Here is a 25,800-nt window from a genome sequence, read left to right on the forward strand (position 1 = left end):
ATACAAACTGAGTGCAAGTAAACAGAAACGACAATGAACCTCCATTGCATCCTGCCAATCCCCATTTCCATCCATTCTTCTACCCCTTCTCAATATTTTATTTTTAGTTTGCTAGGAGTCCTCACAAAACTAAGCATGCAACTAACAGAGACCTGATCTAGTGCTAGACACATTTGTCTGTAAATAGGATTGGGGATCCAGGCACACCCTTCAGTTTTACTACTTGTGTGTGGAATTTGATTAGGGCTTGCATCCATTTTGACAGCTATGTGTATCTATGTGGTAGAAGAAACCAATAATGGATGCCTGATTGACTTTGGTCTAATGTAACCCTGTGACTGCCCACTCTTAATCAATTACACATAAGATGTATATTTTTGGTCAAGTACTTGGATACTTAAACAGGATGAACTGCTAGGATGAACTGGTGTCTTGTAGCAACTTAAATACTGAACATGCAGCAATAAAACAGCAAGATACCAGAGAATAAACTGTCAAAAATAAACATCTTTTTTCATCTTGAGTTTTCAAATCTGTTGGACTTGAAAAAAGTTTAAAAGAAATTTAGTTACTGGCAGTAATATTTGCTGATAAAACTCATGCTCTGCGGTGTACAATATAGAAATATTATTTTTTCTTTCATGAGCTGAAGCCTACAAAAACTTTATTTGAAAAGGAAACATTATGGCTAAAATCTCTAAATATTGCCAGTTGCTATTTTGCTGAGAGAGAAATCAGAGTTTCAACCCCAGAGACACTAACATGAGTAGATGAAATTAATCTCTGACTATGGAGCCAGCTGCATATGACTTAAGTGCCATTTAAACTCTCAGAGTACACCTGCTTATCTTCTGCACAAGTGTATATTCACCTGCACAAACTCTGCCTATTTTCCTTAGGTCTGATCAGACATCCTGATCTTATTGCTTCTGTGGACTGTCATGAATACAATTAAAAGAAAAGAAAAAAAAAGTTATCTGCTTCTTGCAAGTGTGTTGGGGCAAAATGGAAGTATACAAATTGTTCCCTTTACGGAAGACACGTGGAAGATGTATTATATATTTGGAAACTGGTAATAGACAGCTCCACAGATGTAACTCTACTTAGAAATTAGGTTCTCAGATACTCCTAAAAAGAATAGATTAGGAAGGACCTCAAGTGACATAAACTAAAGAGCTTTTAATACTATAAAATTGGAGCCATTATGATTGATGTAAGAAATTAGTATATAACTCTAAAGTAACTGTCATGGTTTAAGATAGATATTACAAAATCATTAATTTGTATCACATTTTTATTGTATCTTAAACAATGTTGGATGATTCCAGCTCACAACTGAAATTTAATTCTCATATTTGCTCTTAGAGATCTATCATTATGACTAACCTAAACCAAGTTGTAGTTTCTAATCAACAGTTCAGTACATGCTATGTGCCTAGTTATAGACAGAAGCACTTTGTGACAGTAACTACATAAGAGAATATAAATAGATATATATGTATAAAACATATTTAATTTAAAAATTTACATCAAAATATTATCTCATGAGATTGAGTGTGCCAAAATTAGAAAGCATTAGAACTTACTTGGCCCCCGTGGCCTAAATTACATTTATTTTTGCATTGTGGTACAAGCATTTGTTAGCTCACTACTTTTCCACAGGATCCTTGCTTCATTCACTGAACGACCTACATGGTACTCAAGGATTGAGGCAGCTATTCAACTTTCTTCTACATGTTTGACCTCCTGCTTTCCTCATCATGCAACATTCAAATTCAGCACTAAATCACTTCTTTGTGCATTTGTTGCTGAAATATCTGAATTCCTCATAAGCCATAGTTAATTGATGATCATAAGACCTTCATGGGACTAGAAATTATTTTCATAACTATTTTGTGGGTGGGAAACTGATGCACAAAGACATCTCTGCCTATACTTCGCGTTGTCTCATGATTATTACTCTTAATAGTATGAGACATGTTGAAGTCACTGGCTTCTTGCTGTATTGGCAGTGTGGCTATTTGTGACATGTAATAGTATAATATCCTTAGAGGCTGCCCTTTAAGACGATAAGAGAACTATTGCTGCAGTAGATATTTAAGCCCTATTGTATTTGAAGGCGTGTCCGAGAAAGGATTTTTTTTCCCCATGCTCTCAAAATTCATGCTTGTCTGCAGTATAGCAGTCAGACATGCTGACTGCAATATACAGAGTCAGGGCAATATACAAGTGCAGCAATGTTTTCTTTCAGATGACAATCCCATTGTGTAATAGATGAATATCACAGTAAGGCTTCTCTGGGTCCTTTGGGTCTAAGACAGCCCTTTGCATGAATTTTCATTTCAGTGTCACAGAATCAGCACCACCCTTTCAGATTCAAGCCCACTTTTTTTTTTTTCTTTCTGTGCATTGTTAAAATAAAATTGTTTAATTGTAGTGTCAAGAAAATGGATGTTGATATTTTTTTGGTCTCTCCCAAAACCGTATTAGTTGTAAAAAGGCATAAAAAAAGATCTTATATACTTTTCTTCTTTTCTCCCAGTGAATGTCCCTTCGACTGTAATGGAGGCCATGTCCAGACAAGACACCCTACAGCCATTTAATAAAAGTAGCAAACTATCCCCTGCCACTCCACAGCGATCCGTAGTATTTCCACAGACTCCGTGTAGCAGAAATTTTTCTCTCCTGGATAAGTCTGGGTCCATCGAGTCAGGATTTAACCAGATCAGTGTCAAAAACCAACGAGTTCTTGCAAGCCCAACTTCAACAAGCCAACTAAATTCTGAGTTCAGTGACTGGCATCTTTGGAAATGTGGGCAATGCTTTAAGACTTTCACCCAGCGGATCCTCTTACAGATGCATGTGTGTACACAGAACCCTGACAGGTAAAGCCCAGGCTCTCTTTATTTCTGTATCTACTGATAGCCAGATCCACTGCTTTCTTCTTTTATCAAGCTGTTATCATTTTCAAAACCAAGCCATTATTACGAGGACCCCATATGACATAATTCATCTGCAGCTTTGTGAAGTAAGCTGATAAAAAGTATTGCTTGACTTCACTATTTGTAAAAACATTTGGTGCCTAAATGTGCAGATAAAAGGAAATAGCTAAGGATATAATCTTGTTTTCAGAGTGGTTTGGTACATCTGATGGAGGCAACAAAATAGAATGAAAATTTATGAATATCATAGATGGAAAAAATGAGGTCAAGATAATTAAAAGTCTCTCTGTCTTCCAAAGATAATCTAACTTGCTGCTCAGTGGCTGTCACAGTCATTTCAGGGTTCAGCTATAGTGTGCAATGTGTATGAACTTAATTAAGTACTAAGAGGTAATGAATTGGAATTTTTTGCTTAGTACTATTTTTCTTCATAGCATGCAAACCCATAAATCGTACAAAGCTGTCAAAAGGAAATACCTACTCCACTAGTGATGTGGAGGAAAACAGATGCCACTTATTCAATAAACTAATATCCACACAGAAGAAAAATGTTGACTAGATACCTCAGAGTCAAAGTTGGTTTGAAAGTTTGTCAATACAGAATTTTATGGCTGTGAACTGAGGATGAAATTTAGCTGAACAAGTGAATTAAAATTTCAGGTACTCTGACCGGTGGCACAGTAAATATAATGGAACCATTATTTATGAATCAAAGCTGGTTTATTTGACAATTTTGATAACTGGCAGGACAAAAGAAAAAAATCAAATTAATTCAATAAAAAAGGCTGCCAGTGTTTTGTCTCTTCTTCAGCTGTGAAGATTTGAACAGAACAGCTGAATCCCTGGAAGGTTGTTCTAAAAGCAGCATTTAATTGTGAATTACAGTTAACAAAAATACTACCAAAAAATAGCAAAGAGTGAGTCTGTGCATGTGTTTGTATGCATGTCTGTGTCTCTTTGTGGTTATCTAAGTGTACACATATGCTTGTGTGATTCTATGGGAGTGGAGGTGCTAGAGAATAAACCCATTTTTCTGGAAGAAATGTAAAGCATGGGCAAAGATTCCATTACAAATCTTCATAAAAAATTAAAGAATTGATAATACTGTGAATACCTACAAGCCCTGTCAACATTTTCCGAATTTTATGCTGGCCTTAGCAGAAACAAATGCCTTTGTGAGGACTTGCTAAAGCTGTGGGACACAACTACTAATTTAAATGTTACAGTGTAGAATATCTGTCTCAAAAGGTCCACATGGACTCTCATGTTTCCAGTATTATATCCTAAGCATACTGTAAAGTATAAAATGGTGCAATAGTCCAGAAGAGTCTAGAGTCTAGAAAAGGCATGTTGTGAGGCTTCTCACATACTTTTTCAGTGATTCATCCGATGAGGTGTGACACCTAGATTTCATCCTTTCTTTTACTTGAGCCCATGTCTTCCTTTATGAGGAACGAAACTGCAGATAATAATTAACTGAAAAAGAGTCTCACTTAAAGGGACTGTTCTTCATTTTAAGTGCCAGCTAAATATTCAATTTGCCAGAGAAAGAAAATTAGGATAATTTTGTCTTACTCTTAGCTATTTCATCTTGGAGATAAAAGATCTTGGAGGTGAGAGATTTAATTTTTCAAATGAATTTTATTTATTTTTATTTATTTTGTACTAAATATCTTGTGTCAAATAGTGTCTGAAACACAGACTGGATTTCAGATCTTCCCTCTTAGAAGGGAACATCATCGTTAGCAGGGTACAGATTCATGATGTCTCACCATTCAGTCTCTCCCATGCTTTCAAACACTTTAGTTCAGAATACCCTAGAACATAGTAGGAAAATTATCATGCTATGTTTAAAGTCACTGCAATTCATGCTATATTTGAAATTACCAAAATAACAGTTACTGCAGATCATAACTGCCCTAGGATCTGGGATCTCATATCCCTGGCTAAATCATTACAGGTTGAGTTTATATCATAGGCAGCTTTTTGTCTTTTAACAGAGATCAGTAAATTGCTTATTTAGGGATACTGTGTCTAGAAAAAGTTGTCTTAGTTTTCTTAAACACATTGCATTCCTCTAGATGAAAACTTCCTTAAGAGTTGTGCAAAACTTCCAGGAGACAAGAAAGTAAGGTATGATTTGTGAAAGAATACCTCCTTGCCAGCCTTAAGTACTGGATGCAACTCTCTGGTTTGTATTTTCTCAAGGATATCTGCAGCACCACTCCAGCTGATAAACAACTCCCCATTTATTGTCAGCAATTTGTGAACACACCAGTCACTGCATCTTTGATGTGACTGAAGCAGCAGGGCCTGTCATCTCTAGGAAGTAACTTTAGGCTATCTGTTCTGGTTTGGTATTTGTTCTTCAAAAATGCTCATTACCTACAGCATGAGGTGCAGGGAAAACATCTTTGAATCTATACAGGAATCCAATTTGTGGTCTGAAATTTGAGGAAAGCAGACCACTCGAGACTTGAGAATCCAAATAAAGATATTATAACATAGTTTCAGAAAGAATCTGAATGAGAATAGACATAAAATAGGCCATAATATTCTTAATTCAACTAGGCAGTAAGAAATAAATGGTCCTATTTAACAGGCAGATAATAATAAATAAAAATAATTTAAAAATATAAATCCAAAATAGGGGGAAATATTAAAATCATTTGCTGTGCTCTCTCTTTTAGTTTAAGATTAAGATTTTTATTTAAACTAATTTTAAAATATTTACTGTTTTACTTTTGTTTTATTTCTCACTTTCCACTAGATTTTTTATCTTGTTACATTTTTAGGGCTTCTCTTTGAACTTAATGGTAACTGGGGTTGGAGTAGATAGGGGAGGTGGAGATTTAAATCCGTCTAGTCTTGAATTCTGGGACTTTCTGAGCCTTTGGGACTTTTTTTAAGCCTTGACTAGACAGAGACACTTTGAGAAACTATTTCTTGAAAAAAAAGTGAGAAATCCATTTTCATGGTTTTTGTTGTTGTTTGTTGTGTTGTGTTTTGGTTTGTTTGGGTTTTTTTCATTTTGTTTTGTTTTATTTTATTTTTTAATTATTTTTTTTTTTTAATTTCCTCCCTTCTGCTGCAGCAGGAGACTTCTATTTGGGAGGCTCAAAAAAGGGGTAACCAAAACTCTTTATCATACTGAATAATATTTAGAGCAGCTGTGTTTTTTTTTTTCTTCCCTTTTTTTTTTTTTTTTTTTTTAACAGCAACCACTTTTCTGTTAATGATGCAATCTTTTTAAATGACACAGCTCTTCCATCTCACTATGATCACCAGATTTAGAATAGGGAGTTGGCTGCAATTCCTAAGACCTCTCTGTGGCACATTTTTATATGCAACATGTACATCTGTGTGATATATATTCTCATTGATTGTCATGTATTCAAGCTGATAATTTGAGGGAAAGTCCACTCTCTTAGTGTGTCTATGGCTGATAGATTATGGGTGTGATCTGGCACTCACAATTCTTGTTTACTAAAAAGGTATTATTACACTTACGTTTTGCTGTAGCAACTCAATGTTAAATTGTAAGGGTTTTTTAAGGTTCTTCTTTTTTTTTTGTTTTTGTTTTGTTGTTGTGGTTGGTTTTGTGTTTTTTTTTTTTAAACAAGAACTTGACGTTACCAATTTAATAGGTCTTTTTCTCTAAGATTGTGGCTCAGTCCATTTTGTGTTAATATTTTTCTTTATAGGTTCTGTGTCTTTGACCTTGAGGTTCTCCCTAAGTCCATTAATTAATTTGAACATCTCCAAAACAGACTTAGGAAAAATAAATGCTGTGAGCAAGCATTGTCTCTTTCTGTTTATTGAGTATTGCTCAATTAAAGTAAACTTTGTGCTGAATTTAATGCTTGTTCTTGCATAATCTTTTCATAAAGGTTTGCAAACTCCCAGCACTCAAAGCTAATAAGAGTAATGGGTGTACAGAGCAGCAACTCTCTCTGACAGCTTCACATTTGCAAATGCTTCAAGTGCACCAGCTTTCTGCTTTCGCTAGTTTCTTCACAAAAATTTGTAACAGAGGATCCAGAGCTCCCAGTGGGTCCAGCTCTGCCATCCCTGCTGCTGTTTGGTGCCTGAGGTGCTCAGGACAGCAGCTGTGCTGACTAAGGGGAACACCAAGGCAGCAGGGAATGTGGAGTCCAGAGTCAGGGAAGGTAGCCCACCCATGGCCCCGCTGATGCTAGGGATGTTTCTGTGTGCAAGTTAGCAGTATCCCGAGGTGTCACTTGGTTCTCTAGCCTTAGTTCAACTTGCTAGAAGAAGGTATTCCTCAAAAATAGCTTTATGTGAGAATAACTCCTCTGAGTGCAGGTGTGCTCTTAATGCTGTGTGCTGTACCAAGGCCTGGTCCTGAAAGCCAGTGTTGGCACTGCTTCAACATGGCCTGCTTTTGTTTTTTTGCAGAGGCTGTGGTGTGGCAGCCTTCCCCCTATAACAATGTGAAATCCTGTCCTCAGTTCAATGGAGTCCTCTGTCCCACGCCTTGAGACCCTGAGATCAATCACCACTTCTAAGCTCAGGAGCAATGCTTCCCATCAGAGAGGAAGTCAGGCAAAACCACCAGAAGTCCTGAATGGATGAACAGGGAACTACTGGATTAATTCAAAGACAAAAAGGAAGCCTACAGAGGATGGAACCAAAGACAGGTAGTCTGTGAGATATACAGTTAGATTGTCCAAGCAGTCAGCAATCAGTTTAAGAAAGCTGAAGCCATGATAGGATTCAATGTGGGCAGGGAAATGAAGAACAACGAAAGCTTCTGTAGTTATGTTTGTGATAAAAGGAAATAAGGAAAAATGTGGGCCCTCTCTGGGAGAAGCAGGAGGCCTCATGACCCGAGACATGAATAAGGTTGAGGTAGTCAATAATTTTTTTCTGCCTCAGTCTTCACCGGGAATTGTTCTAGTCACACCACCCATGTCGCAGAAGGCAAAGGAAGTGACTGGGAAAATTAAGAATTCCCAGCTGTAGAAGGAGATCAGATTGGAGACCATCTAAGGAACTCGAAGGTGCACAACTCCATGGGACCTGATGAGATACATGTATGGGTCCTGAGGGAACTGGCAGACGAAGTGGCTAAGTCACTGTCTATGGCTAAGTCAGTATCTATCATATTTGAGAGGTTGTGGCAGTCTGGTGAAGTTCTCACTGACTGTAAAAGGGGAAACATAAGCTCCACTGTGAAAAAGGAAGACCTGGAGAACTATAGCCCAGCCAGTCTCACCTTGGTACCTGGCAAGAACATGGAGTAGATCCTTCAGGCAACTATGTTAAGGGACATGGAAAATAAGGAGGTGGCTGATGACAACCAACAGGTAGGGCTTCAGTAATAATCCAACTCTAGGACTCCCAATATAGGAAGAATGTGGATCTGCTGGAGAAAGTTATGAGGAGAATCCTAAAAGTGATCAGAGGGAGGAAGACAGGCTGACAGAGTTCAGGTTTTTCAGCCTGGAGAAGAGAAGGGTTCAGGGACATCATATAGCAGCCTTCCAATACCTATAGGGGCCTGAAAGAAAACTGGAAAGAGACCTTTTATGAGGGCATGTAATGATGGAAGAAGGGATAATGGCTTTAAGCTGAAAGAGGGTAAATTTGGATTGGATGTAAGAAAGAAATTCTTTACTTTGCGGGTGGTGAGACACTGAAACCGTTTGCCCAGGGAAGCTGTGGATGCCCCATCTTGAGAAGTTGTCAAGGCCAGGTTGGATGGCGCTTTCAGTGAAAGGTGTTCCTGCCCGTGGCACAAGGGGTTGGAACTAGGTGATCTTTAAGGTCTCTTCCAACAAAAATCATTCTATGATCAAGTTGGGTTTTTAGTTCTTAGTCCTCAACAAGGAGAAAAGCCCTTTCAACCACATGCCAGTCTCTCTTCTTTCTGCTGGTGCTTTTCCAGCTGTTTGTAAAGGAAAAGAATTACAGAACTTTAATTAACTGCCTGGTCTGTGAGTGTTTCAATGATAGAGTTACAAGTATTCAGGAACTCACTATTAAAGCAATTTCTCTTCTAAGAATTGCACTAGGATTCCATATGTCCCATGAAAAGACCAAATTCACTTCTTAAAAGAAGAAGTAATTTGAAAATTCAGTGGAAAATAATGGTAAGATTTTTCAAGATAATTCAGAGAATTAATAATTTAAGATATATAAAATAAATCTATAATGGGTAGATATATTTGGGAGTCAGAAGGTGGAAAGTATATTGTTTTAGCAGAGGAATAGTACAAGATAAAAAAAGCTATGCTACTTTTGCTTAACAAAAATCTAAAAAGTATCAATCTAAATGTACAGTTATCTGTCAGTAGCTGTTCCAGCTGCATAGATATGGATTTTTCTATTCTTCTCTATTCATATGCTTTGTGCATGTTGAGGGTTCTACATATCCTGCACAAAGCATGAGCTTTGGTGAGGCTCAGTAAGCCCCATATGGGAATATGTGTTTTGTACTGGTCCCATACATGATATAGTTTCACCCAGAAAAAAAATCAACTACAATTGTAATAAAACTGTAAGACCGGAAAACGCATTACCAAGGAGCAAAATCATTCAGTATATTTTCTAGGGTAGAGAGCAAAATTTATTCCTTAGTGTTTTCATTTTGTAAATGTGACTCGCAAAACTTGGAAAACCTCAAAATAAAATAACTACAAAACCTGAAAACTATTACATTAGAGTTGCTCTCTGAATTTTGCTTTAAATGGTATATGTTGCTATAGTGGGCCACCATATAGTCAGAGACTGTAGGATTAGAGTCTCTAGAAAAAGATGGTGGATCATACCTTTCAGTAAAACTAGAGAGCTGATCAATGATGCAGGGGATTAATAATAACAGTGTAATTCCTTCAACAGCAGAATTTGCTTCTAGGTAAGTAGATTTCCTATCTGCAAGCTCAAAAGAAAGATGTAGAGCTAAAAAAATATGTAGCTAGGTGATTAATAAAAAACATTAGAACTGCTTTTGGTGGCTGTCAGAACATCATTCTCAACTGCACATTGCTATACATCAGTTTAGTTGTTCTTAAATGTAACTTAAAATTACTATCTGAGAAGATTTTGATTCACAGGATACCTTGAAGCTCAGAAGGTATGATAAGTTCTTGGTTATTTCAGTGGAAATTAGTTTTTCTGAGTTGGGAGTGCATTCAGTCTAGCAGCGGATCTTTGAAAGTACAGCCTATGAAGGCCAATATTTCTGTCACTGTGTCCCTGTTCCTTCTGTCTGCAAACCTCTGTTATAAAGAGGTCACCATCCCAATTCATTGTCCTGGTGCAGACCAAAGTGATGGCAGAAGACATAACTGCTACATCAAAGGCAGGCGTGATCTGCCCATGTCAATGTACTCACTGAACCGAGCACTGCTCATGTTCAGTCCTTCTGCACCACTTTCATTTTTTTTGAAAACAACATATTGATTTTATTTTCTTCCAAGAAAAATTTCTGAGCACAGTAAAATGGTTACCAGAGAACAAAATGATAAGTCTTATACTTGCTGAATGACTTTTTTTGCTCTTGGAAAAATAGTAGTATCCAAAAGTTGTGTCTTGTATCTAAGCTTTAAAAAAATTACACATTTTAGTGTTAATCAGCATTGCCTGTGTATAAACTGGAGAAATGCATCCCCTACAAAGAGAAGGGTGACTTCTTTAATATTTTTTCTCCCAAGATGTAGATGAATGGAAAAAATATAGTCAGAGTGATCTAACAATAGGTGATTTCTTACAAGGCTTGTTTTCTTGAGCATCAGCCAGTGAAATGTATTGAGTACTTCGTAAAGAATTCATTTATTTTGAGCCAATGTAGGGGGTGAACCCATGTTGCCTGACATCACAACATTCAGTTACAACTGGTTTGGAATTTTGACTGTTTACAGAGAAGTTACAGTGTGAATTTACACTGTGTGAAATTAATCATATTGACTGTTAAAAAAATAAAAGATTAATTGGTTGTACGTAGTGTTGTATAATTTCTTACAATAGCTATTAAAAATAGATAACCAGAGGCTAATAGATGTTAATGGTCCGCTTCACTATTAAAAAAAAAATCAATGTTTCTTGGATACAGAAAACATTATTGCATTATTTTGCTTATAAGTGTTTGATATGAAAATATCCTAACAAGTAACTCTGCATTCACAAATCATCTTTGTTTTACCAGCTTTAAACATTTCATGCTAAATTTGAAAAATATTTTCTGTGCAAAATAACTTTGCACTTCAAGAAAGGAGAAAACTAGGCATGTTACTACTTGCCTTCCAATAAGAGAAACAGATAATGAGTTTTTATTATTTTCTTAAAATATTGTTTTACACGTATTTGTGTATTTTTAAGGGCCACATTATATAAGTTACCTTTCCACAGCTATTATATATTACTTTTAAACTTGTTGGAGAGTAGATTTTCAAATGCAAGTAATTAAAGTAGTAAGCTATTGAGTTATTGATGAATACTGAGCTATTAATCAAGCTAAAAAATTCTACAATCAGGATTCAGTGCTCTGAAGCACTGTAAAATAATAGTATTTGTGTTCAGTGATGCAAGTAGCCACAATTAAGCAGTTCACTTGACAAATGAGATAGTTCACTTTATTTTGCACTTAATTGAATTGTACATGCTTGGTCACCATTGTCTTCTTCCCTTTAGTTTTGGTTTCTAGCCATTTAAACATACGCATTTTTTAAAGAGAGAGTAATTGAGCTAAGTTGGCCATTGGCTCTGGAAATGCAGACATCAAGAGTTAAAATGTTGTGTAGGGTAAAAATTATTATTATCCCTCTAGAAAAAAAAAAATCTTAATTTTTTAAGAGAAAAAATTGGATAAGCATTTAGGATTCTGCCACTAACTCAAAACAAATGTGAAATGGAAAAAGCCCCTCTGGGATGTTGATATTAAATCACTATTACCAAGTAGAAATATATAAACATTGTTTCTTCACATTTTATTTTAGTTAGCATTTCAGCAGACCTGTCTCACATTACTGTCTTGTATCCTTTTCTTTCCGTGTCTGCAGTCTGCTTGTTATGATCCTCAGTTTGTAACATATCACTTAGTTTTGTTTGTTTATTTGTTATGTTTGCTTTTAACAAACTGTGGCATTGAAAACCTAAGTTCTATGTTTCCTTCCAAGATCCTAAAAAAAGGCATTTTTAGTCTGGGTGGGAGAAACATGTTAATAAAATGCAAATATATTTAATAGATGTAGGAAAATAGACAGATAATTGTAACATGGTGGTTACTTTTTCCAGTGTTTCTTACTGAAATACATGATCTCAAAAGACCTAGATTTCTCCAAAGCAATACAAAGAATTTAATTGCAAACAGCTACAGAATACAGGTAGAATACAGGCATAACAATTAGATATTTGTAGGTAAGACTATAGCTGGCACCAACAGACAGGGTTTCATGAGACCCTCAGTTCCAAAGTGTGAGGATTTTTTTTGTGGCTGAGGAGTACCATGCTGAGTTTGAGAGAATTAAGGCAGGCATATTGATGTGCACTGCTGGGTCAGTAGCTTGCTGAATTATGTTTTGTGGGGCATCATGCCCATAGACTCTCAGTTAATTCCTGTAAAAGAATTTTACATTTGTTGGAGAGCTTATGAAGTTTTGGGTATGTTTCTCCCAAGAAAGACTCAGAGAAGTGCACCTGCAGTTCTCTTCGAAAGTTATGGGAAGATCAGGTGCTCCCTTCCATATGGTTTCCTGCTCATGTCAACAAAAGGCACTGATGACGTGCTGTTTCTTTTTCCCACTGCAGGCCCTACCAGTGTGGTCACTGCTCCCAGTCTTTCTCCCAACCTTCAGAGCTGAGGAACCACGTAGTTACGCACTCCAGTGACAGGCCTTTCAAGTGTGGCTACTGCGGTCGTGCCTTTGCTGGTGCCACAACACTCAACAATCACATCCGGACACACACTGGGGAAAAGCCCTTCAAGTAAGTACTTGAAGCCAGCAGCCTTTGTCAGCTGAGATTAGAGAGGAAAATGCATTGCTGCTGTTCAGTAGCATCCCCAGCACTCGGCAGAGTTTTCCTTGAAAGCCAAGACTACCAGATAAAACAGTTAGTGGTGAAGTTAAAATCAGAAGTAAAACAGATTTGGTTTTGGGTTCCTTGACAACCCTGAACAATTTTTCCTTCTCTGATGAGATCTTGATTGTTTTAATTAAGTGGCAAGCTGCTGCCAGAGAACCACAGCTGAAAATACAATCAAGACTGGGACAAGTCATGCTATAAGAACATTAATATGTTTCTTAGATGTCTATAGGCTGAGTTGGATGGAACTTCAAGTGAAAGCTAATTTGACTCTGGTTAAATATGGGAGAGAAATATGCATCTTCTTTTAGTCTCAGAATCACTGCATACAAAATGCAACTCTGACTTGAGACATAAGTTTTGTAAGATCATGATAATAAATTGATAGTGCTCAGCTTTCCAAGATATTAAAAAAAAAGTCACCTGGTCAAGACAGTTTTTAATTAAACAGACTTGTCAAGAGAGTTTTTAATTAAACAGACTTTGCCTATTTCTGCAGTTTATGCTTAATGAAATTTAAGCTAAGCACACACCTGAGTCTCAGAAATTTTCCCTCTATGCTCACCTCCATCTACAGCACAGTTGATCCAGGCTTATTTTACCTTGTTGTGCAAGACTCTGACTACCTAACAGGAAGTGTTCTCCAAGACAGAAGAAATAGTTCCCATATTTGTGTCTTTTTCTTTGCTGAACTGACAGACCCAGGTTGTACCTGGAACAATTCCACTTGGGAACAAAAGTAATATATTGATATCATCATATATTGTATTGATATCACTTCTTTTAGAACCTGCCTGAATGTTCCTAGGAAGAATGGGAATAAGTGTAGAAGAAGGTGTGCATCTTTCCCAGTTCTCCAAGTGCTGTCTGTTCTCTGTTTACTTTTCTCCTTTTGTCTTTTCTACTTTTGCCATACTGTGCTTTCTGTCTGGTTAACGTAAGAGAGCTCAGTTATTGGGCCTGTCAGAACCCCTCATAACAATCCCGGCAGAGATACTGGTGGACCGGCTTTGCCTCTATATATGGTTGTAAGAAAGCATGGCCTCCATCCATGTCTTTGCTGGGAGCAAGGGGACAGAGCTGGAACAAAATGCTGCATATCCAGTACAGAAGAAGTTGCATAGCAGAAATCATGGCCAGGATAGTGTTGTAGGAGGCAAAACATGGAAACTCAGAACATCTAAATATTGACTTCTCTTGAGCCAGTATGTTGAATGCTCAGAGCCCATAGAAAGTGAACCAAAAATGGTGTGAGCAATCAGATTGATTTTATCTAGTTGCTGTGTAAATAGATTTTAGTAATTAATGGAAGAGGTTTCCAGGTCAAAATGGAAAATAGATTTCATTTAATGTTAATGTGTTACTTATGTGTAACCTTGTTGACTCCACTTAATTTTTTTCCTTAACATCCTGTTTTTGTCATGTTTCCAATAGACCTGTTATTTTGCCCCATTTAGAGTCATTATTTTTCCCCTTTGGTTTAGCAATTTTTTCCCCCTTTTCCAAAATGGTCTTGATTACAGCACAATTTCATCTGCGAAAGGGCCTAATATGTGTACTACAATTAACCAGTTATCTGGAATTTGTTTTTTTTTTTTGTTTGTTTTACCCTGCTTATGTGGAAGTATTTAAGTATTCCAGGATGGGTCTACCTATTCTTAAAGTTACAGAGCAGAGGGACAAAAAATGTGTATGCTCTGTACTGCTTCTTTATGATATATGGCATAATTTCAATCTTGCAAGATGTTTATTTAATTTCTTCCTTAAGCTCAACAAACAGTAGTACCAATTTCTCTCTAAGACTTGTTGAAGTATTCACAGTAAGCTGACTAGTAATTTCACATGAAGCTAAAACTGGAGCTGCAGATCTTCCCATCACTGCTAGTCAGATAAGAGGGCACATGTGCCTTGATACCGCAAGCTGTTCAAAAGGGCAGATTTGCCTCCCACACAGGACTGCTTGCATTTGAGAGAGGAGGGGCACAAAACTTATCCAGAAACTGATCTACACTCTCTGCTGGAGAAAAAGAGAGAGCTGCAGCTCATCTTGATGTCTTATCACCATTCAGATTCTCTTTTGAATAAGGGGGTCATGAGACCAGGTAGTAAGAAAGCCTAGAAAAAAAGTCCTCAACAAATTCTAGTAAACAACAACCGTAAATGGGACAAACAAGACTTTCGTCACTTGATCATGCAATTTGGTTTTTAAGTCTTTATTTACAATGGAATTTAGAGTGTACACTTACCAAAAAAAGTGCAAGATGGAAAAATTCATTGAGATATGGTTTCTGTACCTCAAAAAAGTCTGTATTTGTGATGATGCACACAATTCTCTTGACTAATAATTTTACTACTAGAAAGAATGATCATGCATGGATAGTGATAAATTACTTAAATTCTAGCTGTTATTTTAAAAATAATAGGCATAATTTTGAAGTTGTTACTAAATTCAGTTTTAAATTTGCTGTTGCCATGAATGCAATCTCATGATTTCTAAGTAAGTATGGCAGTTATTTTGTAAGACGAATTACAGTGAGTGTGGATTAAGCTGACAGTCTTAAACACTGAGTATGTTTGTATGTATATTATTTTCAGAATTTGGTTTAAAAAATTGTGAACATAGGGTAACAGCATTTAAAAATATTTCAAAGAAATTGTGATGTAAGAGGAAGTTTGTGATTGGTTAAAAAGCTTTTTCTCTGAGAAGGCTTTTTCTTTGTAGGTCCTAGGTAAATTTGGATGTATAGTGGAAGACTTTTCTATTTACTTTTCATTAAGATAACAATGCTAAGTGAGGTTATCTGTAGTCAAAGCTTTAGCTGCATTGCCTGGACTGCAGGTCCAGTTAGAAGGGATTTCTTTTCATGTCATCACAAGCTATTAAGCCAGCGTCAGCACTGTAAAGTTTTTGTGTATTCTTATCTTACTGAAGTCTCCACTATGGCTGCTAGTCTGGGAACAAAGCTCTTAAGTAAATTAAAAGGTAGGAGAAAAAGGAAAATTATTTGTCACCTCCCTTTTCTTAAGTTCGTCTCAACGCTTCCCACTTCCATTTTAGTAAAACTGAAAAATAGTTAAGGGACTTGCCTGCAGAATCAGGGTTATGCAAAGATCTAATATGCCAGATTCAAACCAAAATAATTACAGGAAAGATTCTTTCTGGTTGTGATAACTCAGGTGTTTTTCATTTATTCTTACTGACATATAAAACTGGGGAGCATTCATTTCAGGTGGAACATTGTACCTGCAGTGACATCTCAACTTTGCAATATTTTTTTCTGGTTTTGGTTTTTTTTTAACCCCTTCAAATGAATTTAAAATGTAGTGTTAAATGTTTTTCTTGAACGAAATCCTAAAGTGTTTATTTTGACAGTATTGAATGCAGATTTTTCCCCCTAAAATAGACCCTCAGCATTTTCCTCCTCCAAAGTCTTTCACAGAGGTTAATATAAATGTGCAAATTAAACCAATCCTGTCTATAATCATCAAAGTACTGTGAAGTAAACAAGCAGACCAGTGATAATGAGGGCTATCTAAACAAAATCAAAAAACACAGTACTGTAGAAATATTTAAAACCTGTCAATGTTCTTTGTGAATTTAAGAACAGTTCTGCTTACCACCTCCACCCAAGCAAATCATATAGGGAAACTTTGTGGTGGATTGAAGTCCTGAGTTTAAGGAGGTCTAATGCTGTAATACATTGGTCTGTACAATTACAATGAAGGCACACACACATTGTAAAAGAAGATAACAGGAATCTAGTTTTCACTGATGGTATCTAATTGTTTGAGGACTTTGGAATTGCTTCTTTGGATCTACATTGTGTCTGAGACTGTTTAAATTACTCTCACATGCCGTCGAATGGCCCTAAGTGGAAATTAAGTTGTATCTCAGTTAATAGGTATAATTACTGGCAATACATGTATCTGCACTTGAGGCTTAACCAAAATTTGATATGTCTAGTAGTCAGGCTTGGGCTCAGCCTCATGATTACTTTGTGGATGGTCACATGAGAAATGGACTCTTTTTCATTTCTGACATTTTTGACTACTATTAAAATTTCCAACAACATGTGTATGGCTTATAGTACGGAAATATGCACACACAAACCTACATACACACATGCTTATTGATCTCATAGGCTTATGGCAGTTGTTATTCTGCTATGATTGTCTGGGAAAGAATTGTTGATAGAGGGAGAGAGTACACAATAATTCAAGAGAAAAATATTCCTGCTCTTCCTCCTATTCCTACCTCCTGTGAGACAGTAATGCTGACTGCTATGACACTATTATCTTCACCTTTTCTGTCAGTTTGTATCCAGCAACAACTTCTGTGGACTACGTTGAAAAGAGGAGTCAGGAGCCTAATACAGATCTCTGTCAATAAGCCAGGTATCTATATATCCAAAACTATTGTCCTGGAAACACCATCCACATCATTTGGAAGCGCCTAGACAATCCTGGGCACCTTGGGTACTGAAGGAACATCTGAAGGTTACCCAGGTACAAGAAAAAGACAGGGAAATTAGGCACCTTTCCAAAGGCTTTATCCTGACTGGTGTCCAAGGGCTGTGTAAGCACAGACAGCAAAGTCTGACCCTCATCAACATTTGGCACCCACATCTCTCCTATTCAAAGGGTAGATGCTTGTAGCAAGAGATTTATTCTTTTTCTGTTCTCTCTTTAGCATCCTTCTTCCCTGTGCCTTTATGGTAGTATATCCGAACAGCCCGTACCTGGGAGGTTAGAGCACTCATATGGCAGAAGAATCTTGTGGGTAAAGGATGGGAACTTGCATTTTAAAGAAATACTGTAATCCTTGCTCTGAGCTTTCAAGAGCATTGCAAGGTGGTGAGTGAATGCAGTGCCCAGCTCTAGCCTGCCAGGCAAGCTCCAGAAAGGATAAGGAGGCCTGTCACAGCTTCATGCCCAATGGTTTTAGTGAGTAATTTTGTCTTTTGATTAACCTTTAGTCTTTACCTCAATGACTGATGGTGCCTGGGCAACCTGATGCCTTGTATTTCATTTATTTGGCCAGGCTCTTATAGTGAGGTGTTGCCACACATGATTTTGCAGGTTATTTTGGAACTGTATCATTTACAGCTTGGTTAGGTGAGGATTCAAGCCTCCTATTAGTCAGGAAGCAAAGTACTTGTCTTTGTAGACATCAAAATAACAAAACTATCAAGTTTGAGTAGACGGTAATATCTCATACAGACTAAGTTAACCCCCAGTCTTAAAATTGATTCTAATGCTTCTGTGATAGATATATATATATATGTATCTAAAAATAATACAATAATTTGCAAGTTTGTCAGGCAATGAAATTTAGTATATTTTGACACACTCATCCAGTAACTAATCAGTTTTCTAATAAACAATCAGCAGTACACTAATGTGTCATCAGCACTTCAGGAGCTCTGGAGAGTGGATGATCTGCACATAGACGTTAATGAATACCCAAAAAATCATTAAGTAATCAATACTTCTGAGTTATTTTCATTGAGCTGATAGGTCTGATACATTAAAGCTGACATTTTACATTTGTCAAGATCACAGTGCAGTTTTTAACAGTGGAACAGGATGCTAAAAATATTCCATGAAAGACAATCAAAGAAACACAACTTAAAAGTGTTGACGTTTTAGATTGGGACAGTAACCTGGATGAATGACTCTGTAATGTCTGTGCTAAATATTCCTGAAGCAGAACTTTATTACTAAAAATTAGTAATGTGAAGAACACCTACAATCATGCATATGTGTAAATATCTTTCTTTTTATTATAAGCAGCTAGATCAGTTACACTTCACAGTTCACTTTCTATCATTCACATCAGGGGAGAGAGAAAGATTAATATGAATTAGAATCCTTTTTTTTCTTCATTTGTCCTTTGAAGGTGAAGAAGTAATTTTTGTGATACTTTTATGATAATCTTCTTTGAAGATAAAGCATCACACAATACTATTAAATCAAAGATGACTTTTGGAGAAAACACAATACAAGAAGAATATGCTGCATCCATATTTGTGACTCAACAATAACCCCTCTCCTATCCCTTCCAAAATTCAATTACTTTGTTAATTTATTCACACATTAATTTTTTTTGCAGATTTTGGTTCTCTAAGAAAGGACAGGGTAGAAAGATAAGTGAACATAAAAGACAGTGAAGCAGACACTGGTGACTGTTATGAGTTCTTGCTCAATCCACAGATTTCTGAAATAGTGCGGATGTTGTCGGGTAATTAAATAACCACTAACTCTGTGTGCCTCTTTAAAATGAACCCCACTAACATAGTCGGATCAGACAAACAAAGAGTTTTCTCTTGTTCTAGAACTGAATGATTATTGCTTTGTGATTTCTCATCCTCCAATAGGCAATTGTGGTTTTTAAATTAGCAGAAGGTGAAATTCTATTTGTCATCAATTTCTCTTAGGGGTTACAGAGCAGAAAACTGCTTCTTTGATGGCTCACTCCTAAAAATCTCTTTTTGTTCTTTATCTATTTGAACTGACAGTGATCAGAGCTACAGCAGGACAGGCCTCTCTGGAGAAATCACCTTCCCCCTGTCTATTGACAGATTCCTCTGTTCTGAATCAGACAGGCCTTGTCCCATCATAGGCATCAAGGCCTTGGAAGTAGCCACCAATTAAACCTCTTGAGCCAGTAAAATCTGAAGCCACTTTTGAGTGTCTGTTCTGATTAGGCAGGATGTGACAAAGCCCATCACCCACCTCCCAGAGCAGTTCCCTGGTCTCAATTTTCTCTCTTGCCTTCACCAGGTGCGAGAGGTGTGAGAGGAGCTTCACACAAGCTACCCAGCTGAGTCGACACCAGAGGATGCCCAATGAGTGCAAGCCAATAACAGAGAGCACAGAATCAATTGAAGTGGATTAACTGATTGACTGGTTGGAATTAAACTGCAAGGAAAGTCATGATTAAATGTCACGGACACTTAAGCAAAACCAAAGATTTCCTCTGAGCAACTTTCAATCAGTCCCAGAAAACCAAAAGCAGTAATAAAATAAGTAAGATGTTAAGAGATATTGATCCTGGCATGGAAGTGAGACCAGGAAAGAGATTATTTATTTATGACTAGGGATGAGTCTTATTTCAATTGACAAGTTACTTGGGGCTGTTAACATTTCAAGTCCCTCCATGTATTGCTTTAATTCTAAAAGCCTTTATAATTGTTATTTAATGCCAAAGTGAGGAATCTCAAGGGTTACTCTGCTCATAGTTATGACCGAGAATGCACATGGACTTGTTTATTGTTGCACCTTTTTTTGTAGCATGACTCAAAGGACCCAGATATAATCTGTACATTTGGCTGGGCTGGGCTAAGTTGATCTTGACATGGTTGTAATAGAAATTGCTGTGTGGGATGGGAAGTGATCAAGAGCTATACCTGGGTCAGTGTCAGCCGCCTCAGACCAAAGGGCATTTCATTTCCATATCTCATGCCTCACACTCTGTGCACTTTTTCATGCAAGTAGTTTGCATTGGCATTGGCATAGATATTCTGGGGGGAAATAAAAAGACAAGAAAAGGAAAAAAAAGAAGAAAAACAAGGAATGTTGTATATCTGCAAATACACATTATATAAAGAAACAAGTAGGAAAACTATGTTAAACTAATAGAGCTTTCAAATTCAGTCTAATTGCTATCAAAGACAAAGAGGTGATAGAAAGTATTTTAAACATTTAAGATTCAAGTCTACATGTAAATCATATTACGAGGAGCAAAACACCAAGAAGACATTTTTTGTTTGGGTGATGGATTTAATGTCATCCTGATTTCTAGGAAATCTGATCAGAAATCCAAGCTGTAGTCCACTGATATTTTTATTCTGTTGGTTTGGATCAAATTGGAAATGCTCCTGTATTAGATGAAGCTTCAAATATAGCTGGGCTGAGTTTCAAAACAAAAGGTAAATCTGAACTCAGATACTATGTAAATTTCTTGGAGGCTTCATAGAATTCACTTAATGGAAATTTGCCTGGTACAGTGAATGAAAGAAAGCCAAAATATTCCCAACATCAATGTAAAAAGCTCAGATGTCATTACATTGATTTGATCTACTTTTATTTGTGCTTTTATCCATGACGTATTTCAGATTTCATGATTTTGTCTAATGAAAGTATGTTTTTCACTTCTAGAGACCAGCAGTGAGCAGTTTGTTTATGTATTGATTGTCTCAATGCTAGAGCTGTAGATTATTAGACATGTTGGTAGGATAAGGCCTACCATTTCTTATTCTCTAGATTATATAGTCTCAACGATAAAAAAAAAAAAAAGAGAAAAAATAAAATTAAATAAAAAAAAAACCACCATCACCAAGAAGCAAAACCTAAACAGTTCTGAGGTCATGCTATATCATAAGGTAAAACTGCAAAATAAAATTGTGGAGATTATGGGGATTAAAACAGAATAATTCAGTTTTGCACCAAAACTGAAGTGCTGACTGGCTCATAAGGGCTCAGTTGATTATAATAAGTATTTTAAACACATTTATGGGGATGATTTTAAATATGTAGAGAATTAAGTATCCAGTTCTGTAAAGGGCTAGACAGAATCAGCTTCAAATTTAATACCAGATTCAGGCCATTTATGAATTCTGCAGAGAGATCAAGCAGAAAAAGAGCCTGCAGTAAAATTCAAATGCATTTAGAAGGAGTTTAAAAGCTAAGACATCCTTACTGCGTGAGGTTCATTTATTATATTACAAAAACTACACTGCAGAATCTGGAGTTTGCAAAGCTTTGCAGGGAATTACTTTGGAAGTATTTGTGTTTGGCTATGAAAAATTTAAAAAAAATTGTGGGGGGAAAAAAAGATTTTTTTTATCATTGTTCTAGAGAGTACCAACTTATCTCATAAAGAAGCTTCATTTCTGTGAGTTTCCAGCTCTGTTTCTCAGTGCAGAGATATGGGGCGCAAGCGATTCTGTCATCACTTGCCTGATTTTATCCTCAAAACTATGTGAGACTCTTAGCTACTATATAAATGTATTTGTTTGTTTGTTTGTTGTAGGTTCAAAGAAGCATGGGAAGCTGGGTAGGAAGATTTGTAACTTAAAGGTGTCTATCTGAACACTGTTTTGTTCCTAGCAAGGCTAATGAAACAGAAGAAACCAAAATCGGATCCTAAACCTTTCAGACCCTCATGCCTTGTAGTTCACATCTTCCCTTATTTAAGTGACTTAATCTAAAGTACACATTCTGGTGGGGTACCAACTTTTAGTTAACATTTGAACAGTAGCTGTAGATCATTTCTGCAAGCAAATAGTTTAAAGAGATAAAAAGAGAGCAGGAATTAATAAATAGAGTAAGAAAGAAAATGTCATGCTCTGAGAAGCAGCTATGTTAGATCAGTGACTTGTGCTGTTGCATCACCTAACTGTGCCCTTGTATTCAAGGAAGTGGTTAGTGGCAGTGCAGAGCAATCCACCTCGTGCAGAAAGGGATTTGTAGTTAAATCCTGCAGTGCAAATAGTATGTAAGTATGTGCTTACAGATATTGCAAGTTCCCTGCTGACTACAGATAGGCTTACTTGTATGTTTTTTATTTAAACATGTGTCTAAATACTCTCCTGAATGAGTGTGAAGTAAAGATCAATTATTTCAAGATTTTACTGGATTTGTTTTTAAAAATGCACTAGAGTAGTATGTCTGCAGAACTTATTTTTTTCTTCCAAATAATTCTTTCTTGTGTAAATCACTATGTTGTGCCATGTGCCTAAGCACAATTTCAGTTATTGTATTATTTTATACATGGCATTTTCACAACAGATTTGGCAGCATATAAAAGCAATACAGTGAAACCCCACGATTTCATAGTGGGTTTATCTTGAATACAATGTTTGGCATTCTGTTACAATATAGCAAATGTAAAACTAACATGAAGAAACTAATGCATCCCAGGTTTGGACTAAAGGGAATCCAGTTCCTGCCTGAACTTCCCAAATGCTGAGTGAGTTTCAGTTCATGTACTGATGGAACAAATGTACATTTAGATCTATCATGCATACAGTATGTGTTTGCACACAGTAAACTGAAGCAGTAAGTGTAGTACAATTATCTTTAAATGTAGTGATTATGTGCCTGCCATTTCAGAATTTCTGAAGCACTTGGCATCTCTGTTTTGTAGTCTGCTAAAAAACCCAAGCTTTTGGTTTTGGGATTTTTTTTTTCATCCAACTCTGAACATGTTGGAAGTCATATTTAAAAATTGTGCCTAGTTCTGATTTTTTTTTCAGTGTGGAATTAAATTTTATACATTCATAGAGTTATGCCTTTCAGAAATACTTTAGGTCCTTTATAAACCTGCAGTTATAGCCCCTAAATATGATAGTTTTTAATACAATTTTATTTTCTTCCCATGAAAGAAAATTGAGTGGTGAATAATGTAATAATTTCAGCATATTACATACTAGAAACTTACAAGCAGTGATGTGTATATCTTTTTCTTTGGGTAACATCATCTCTCCTTTAAATTAATATTTATTTTTGTATGGTGCCATTGCATTATGTGATGCTGTCTTATAGCTGAAAAAATGATGTTATTTCAAACAAATAAATAGGTGAATGTCTAAAAGTAAGTCCTCATTGCTTTTGAGAGTCATCAGTTGCTATGATTTTTTTAGAAATTACAATTAAAACACTATTCTGTTCCATCCAAGTCCTTACTGTATATAGGATTCCAGAAAACAAAATATTCTGGGATTGCATGAATTTATTTTTTTTCTCTAGATTTTTAACATCATCAAGCTAGTCTGAAAAATTACATAAATCCACTCTATAGATGTAGAGTATGTTGAAGGGGTCCTGTGTTGTAATAAAAATACTAATAACACTGTAATTAGAAAGATAAACAAATGCTTGCATTTGTTAAACTTCATAAAATTCATCTTTTTTACTGCCAAGGACCAACTAAGTCATGCATGTAGCTGTATTCTTGTGATATCAATTGTAAAGATTGCATTGTGTTTAAATGAAAACAACAGGCACACATTTAAAAAGAAGATGAAGAAATGTAAATATATTTGTTTAATAAAACATTTCTATTACTGTACCCTAACCCTTTGTCTTACGTTAATATTAGATATGGCATTCTGTGCATGCTGTGCAGAAAACCAAATAGTCTGTGTGATTAAGGCAGCCTCAAATAATCACTGCGCCTTGCTGCAATTGTCATTATTTGTTTCCAAAAGGTGTTTGCCACTTGGAAGTTGCAAACTCTTTTGCAGCAAGAAAAGACTGAGATCAAGTTTAGTTTTCTTATTCACTGGGTGTCACTACTTCTGTTGATGTAATGCTGAGGGCACAGTGCAGTCATATGCTCAACAATCGTTTGGAATTCATTGGTATAGGTTATGATGTAAATCACGTCATATTGTAACCAAGTCTTTCTATTCTGTGTACTCAAGTGTGGGGCCTTTTTTTGGTTGGTGGCCTCAGTCTTTTTTAGTTATCCGAATCCTAATTTAAAAGGATCACCATCTAGTGGACTAAGACAGAATTTCAAAGTTCCAGCTGGTGTGATCTCCGAGCTCATTCTTTAAAAGTCACTCTAAAACCCAAGCTAAAAGCAATAATTATGCTCCACTGCAAGGGACCTTCAATGCCTTTTTGGCATTATTTCACTGCCATTGTGTATGTCGAAGAGCAGCGATTAGTTCACTAAGTCACCCCTTGTTCCACTTGAAAAAATATCACTTAAGTATGAGAAAAATATATCAGCTTCTATAATTTTTCATGCTATATGACCTTTACCATAGCACAAGAACCACCATGGTAGAATAATTGTGCAAAACTACCGTACTTGAGAAAATACTCAGGTAAATGGGCCAGCAGACTGCCTGCTGGTTTGCAAGTAGCAGGGATAGTCAATCATTTAAGCAAGCTTCTATACATCCAAGAAAAGTTCTTTATAACAAGAAATTGTATTGAGTCATGCTGTATGAGATTATATCACCAAACCCACATAATTTGTCATGAGCTAATGAGACACAAATGTCTAAAGGGGGTGGTGGGTGGAGGAGTCCCTTGGCTGATGGCCCAAACTATGACATAAAAGAGTCCTGGGGTCCACCGTTTTGAAACTCTTTGGGTACATGGTTTAGAAGAGGTGAGGCTCAGGTCTGCTAATATTTTTCTTCTAATCCATTTACTGAACTTTTTTAGCTGGGTTAAGGACTAGGAGTGTGCTGCTTCTTTACTTTTGTCTCTGAATATGATTACTGAAATACAGGGAGGAATCAATCCTGTATTAAAGTGCAAAAGACCAGCAGAACAAAATAGCATCAGTCTTGTTGTTTGGCTGTTGTTTTTTATCCAAAGTGGACACTTGCTCCCAAACAAATACACAAGAGATCAGCAGTGTCCAAGACACTGGATACCCTGTTTAGGTAGCCTCCTTGGCATCACACAGAATCTGCCAGTAAAAACAAGTCCAGTGACTTCTTAACACCCAAAAAACCCTCAAACCCAAGCTACACTTGAATTGATGGCACACGTTGAAGCAGCGCTCTGACCTCCACATACTGAGTGTTGATTGCCACAGCCTCAGACATCTTTAGCTACTTGCTAAAGGACAGTCAGTAAAACAGTTTGACAGCAAACTGGGACAATCTCATGTTCCATGGTTGCCGGGGATCTGATAGCCCTTTGGATTAGACCAATATAATGTGGGGTGCTTAACACACCCAGTTGCCTGGTGAAATCTGAATCTCTTGCATAGGTGTAAAACAAACTAAGAAGACCACAGATATCCAAACACAGCCACAGGAGGTTTCCTATCCATGTAAGT

The 25,800-nt window shown here is 36.6% G+C and overlaps 1 protein-coding gene and 1 long non-coding RNA gene across 2 annotated transcripts in view; one reads left to right on the plus strand and one right to left on the minus strand.

Moving 5' to 3' along the window:
* The window catches only part of PRDM6 (PR/SET domain 6), a 73,843-nt gene extending 53,876 nt beyond the window's left edge, over positions 1-19,967 (plus strand). The window contains exons 6-8 of the mRNA XM_017807215.1: positions 2,543-2,885; positions 12,714-12,890; positions 19,773-19,967. Of these exons, the coding sequence (XP_017662704.1) occupies positions 2,543-2,885; positions 12,714-12,890; positions 19,773-19,887 (635 nt within the window). The 3' untranslated portion in view covers positions 19,888-19,967. The remainder of the gene's footprint in view (positions 1-2,542; positions 2,886-12,713; positions 12,891-19,772) is intronic.
* Positions 1-25,577, minus strand: part of LOC108493602 — a 30,131-nt gene extending 4,554 nt beyond the window's left edge. Inside the window, exons 1-2 of the long non-coding RNA XR_001873532.1 lie at positions 25,526-25,577; positions 20,399-20,512 (exon numbers count right to left, since the gene is read on the minus strand). This is a non-coding gene — a long non-coding RNA (uncharacterized LOC108493602). The remainder of the gene's footprint in view (positions 1-20,398; positions 20,513-25,525) is intronic.
* Between the last annotated feature and the right edge of the window lie 223 nt (positions 25,578-25,800).

The sequence above is a fragment of the Lepidothrix coronata genome, unplaced genomic scaffold, assembly GCF_001604755.1.
Source record: "Lepidothrix coronata isolate B3197 unplaced genomic scaffold, Lepidothrix_coronata-1.0 Scaffold18, whole genome shotgun sequence".
NCBI lineage: Eukaryota > Metazoa > Chordata > Aves > Passeriformes > Pipridae > Lepidothrix > Lepidothrix coronata.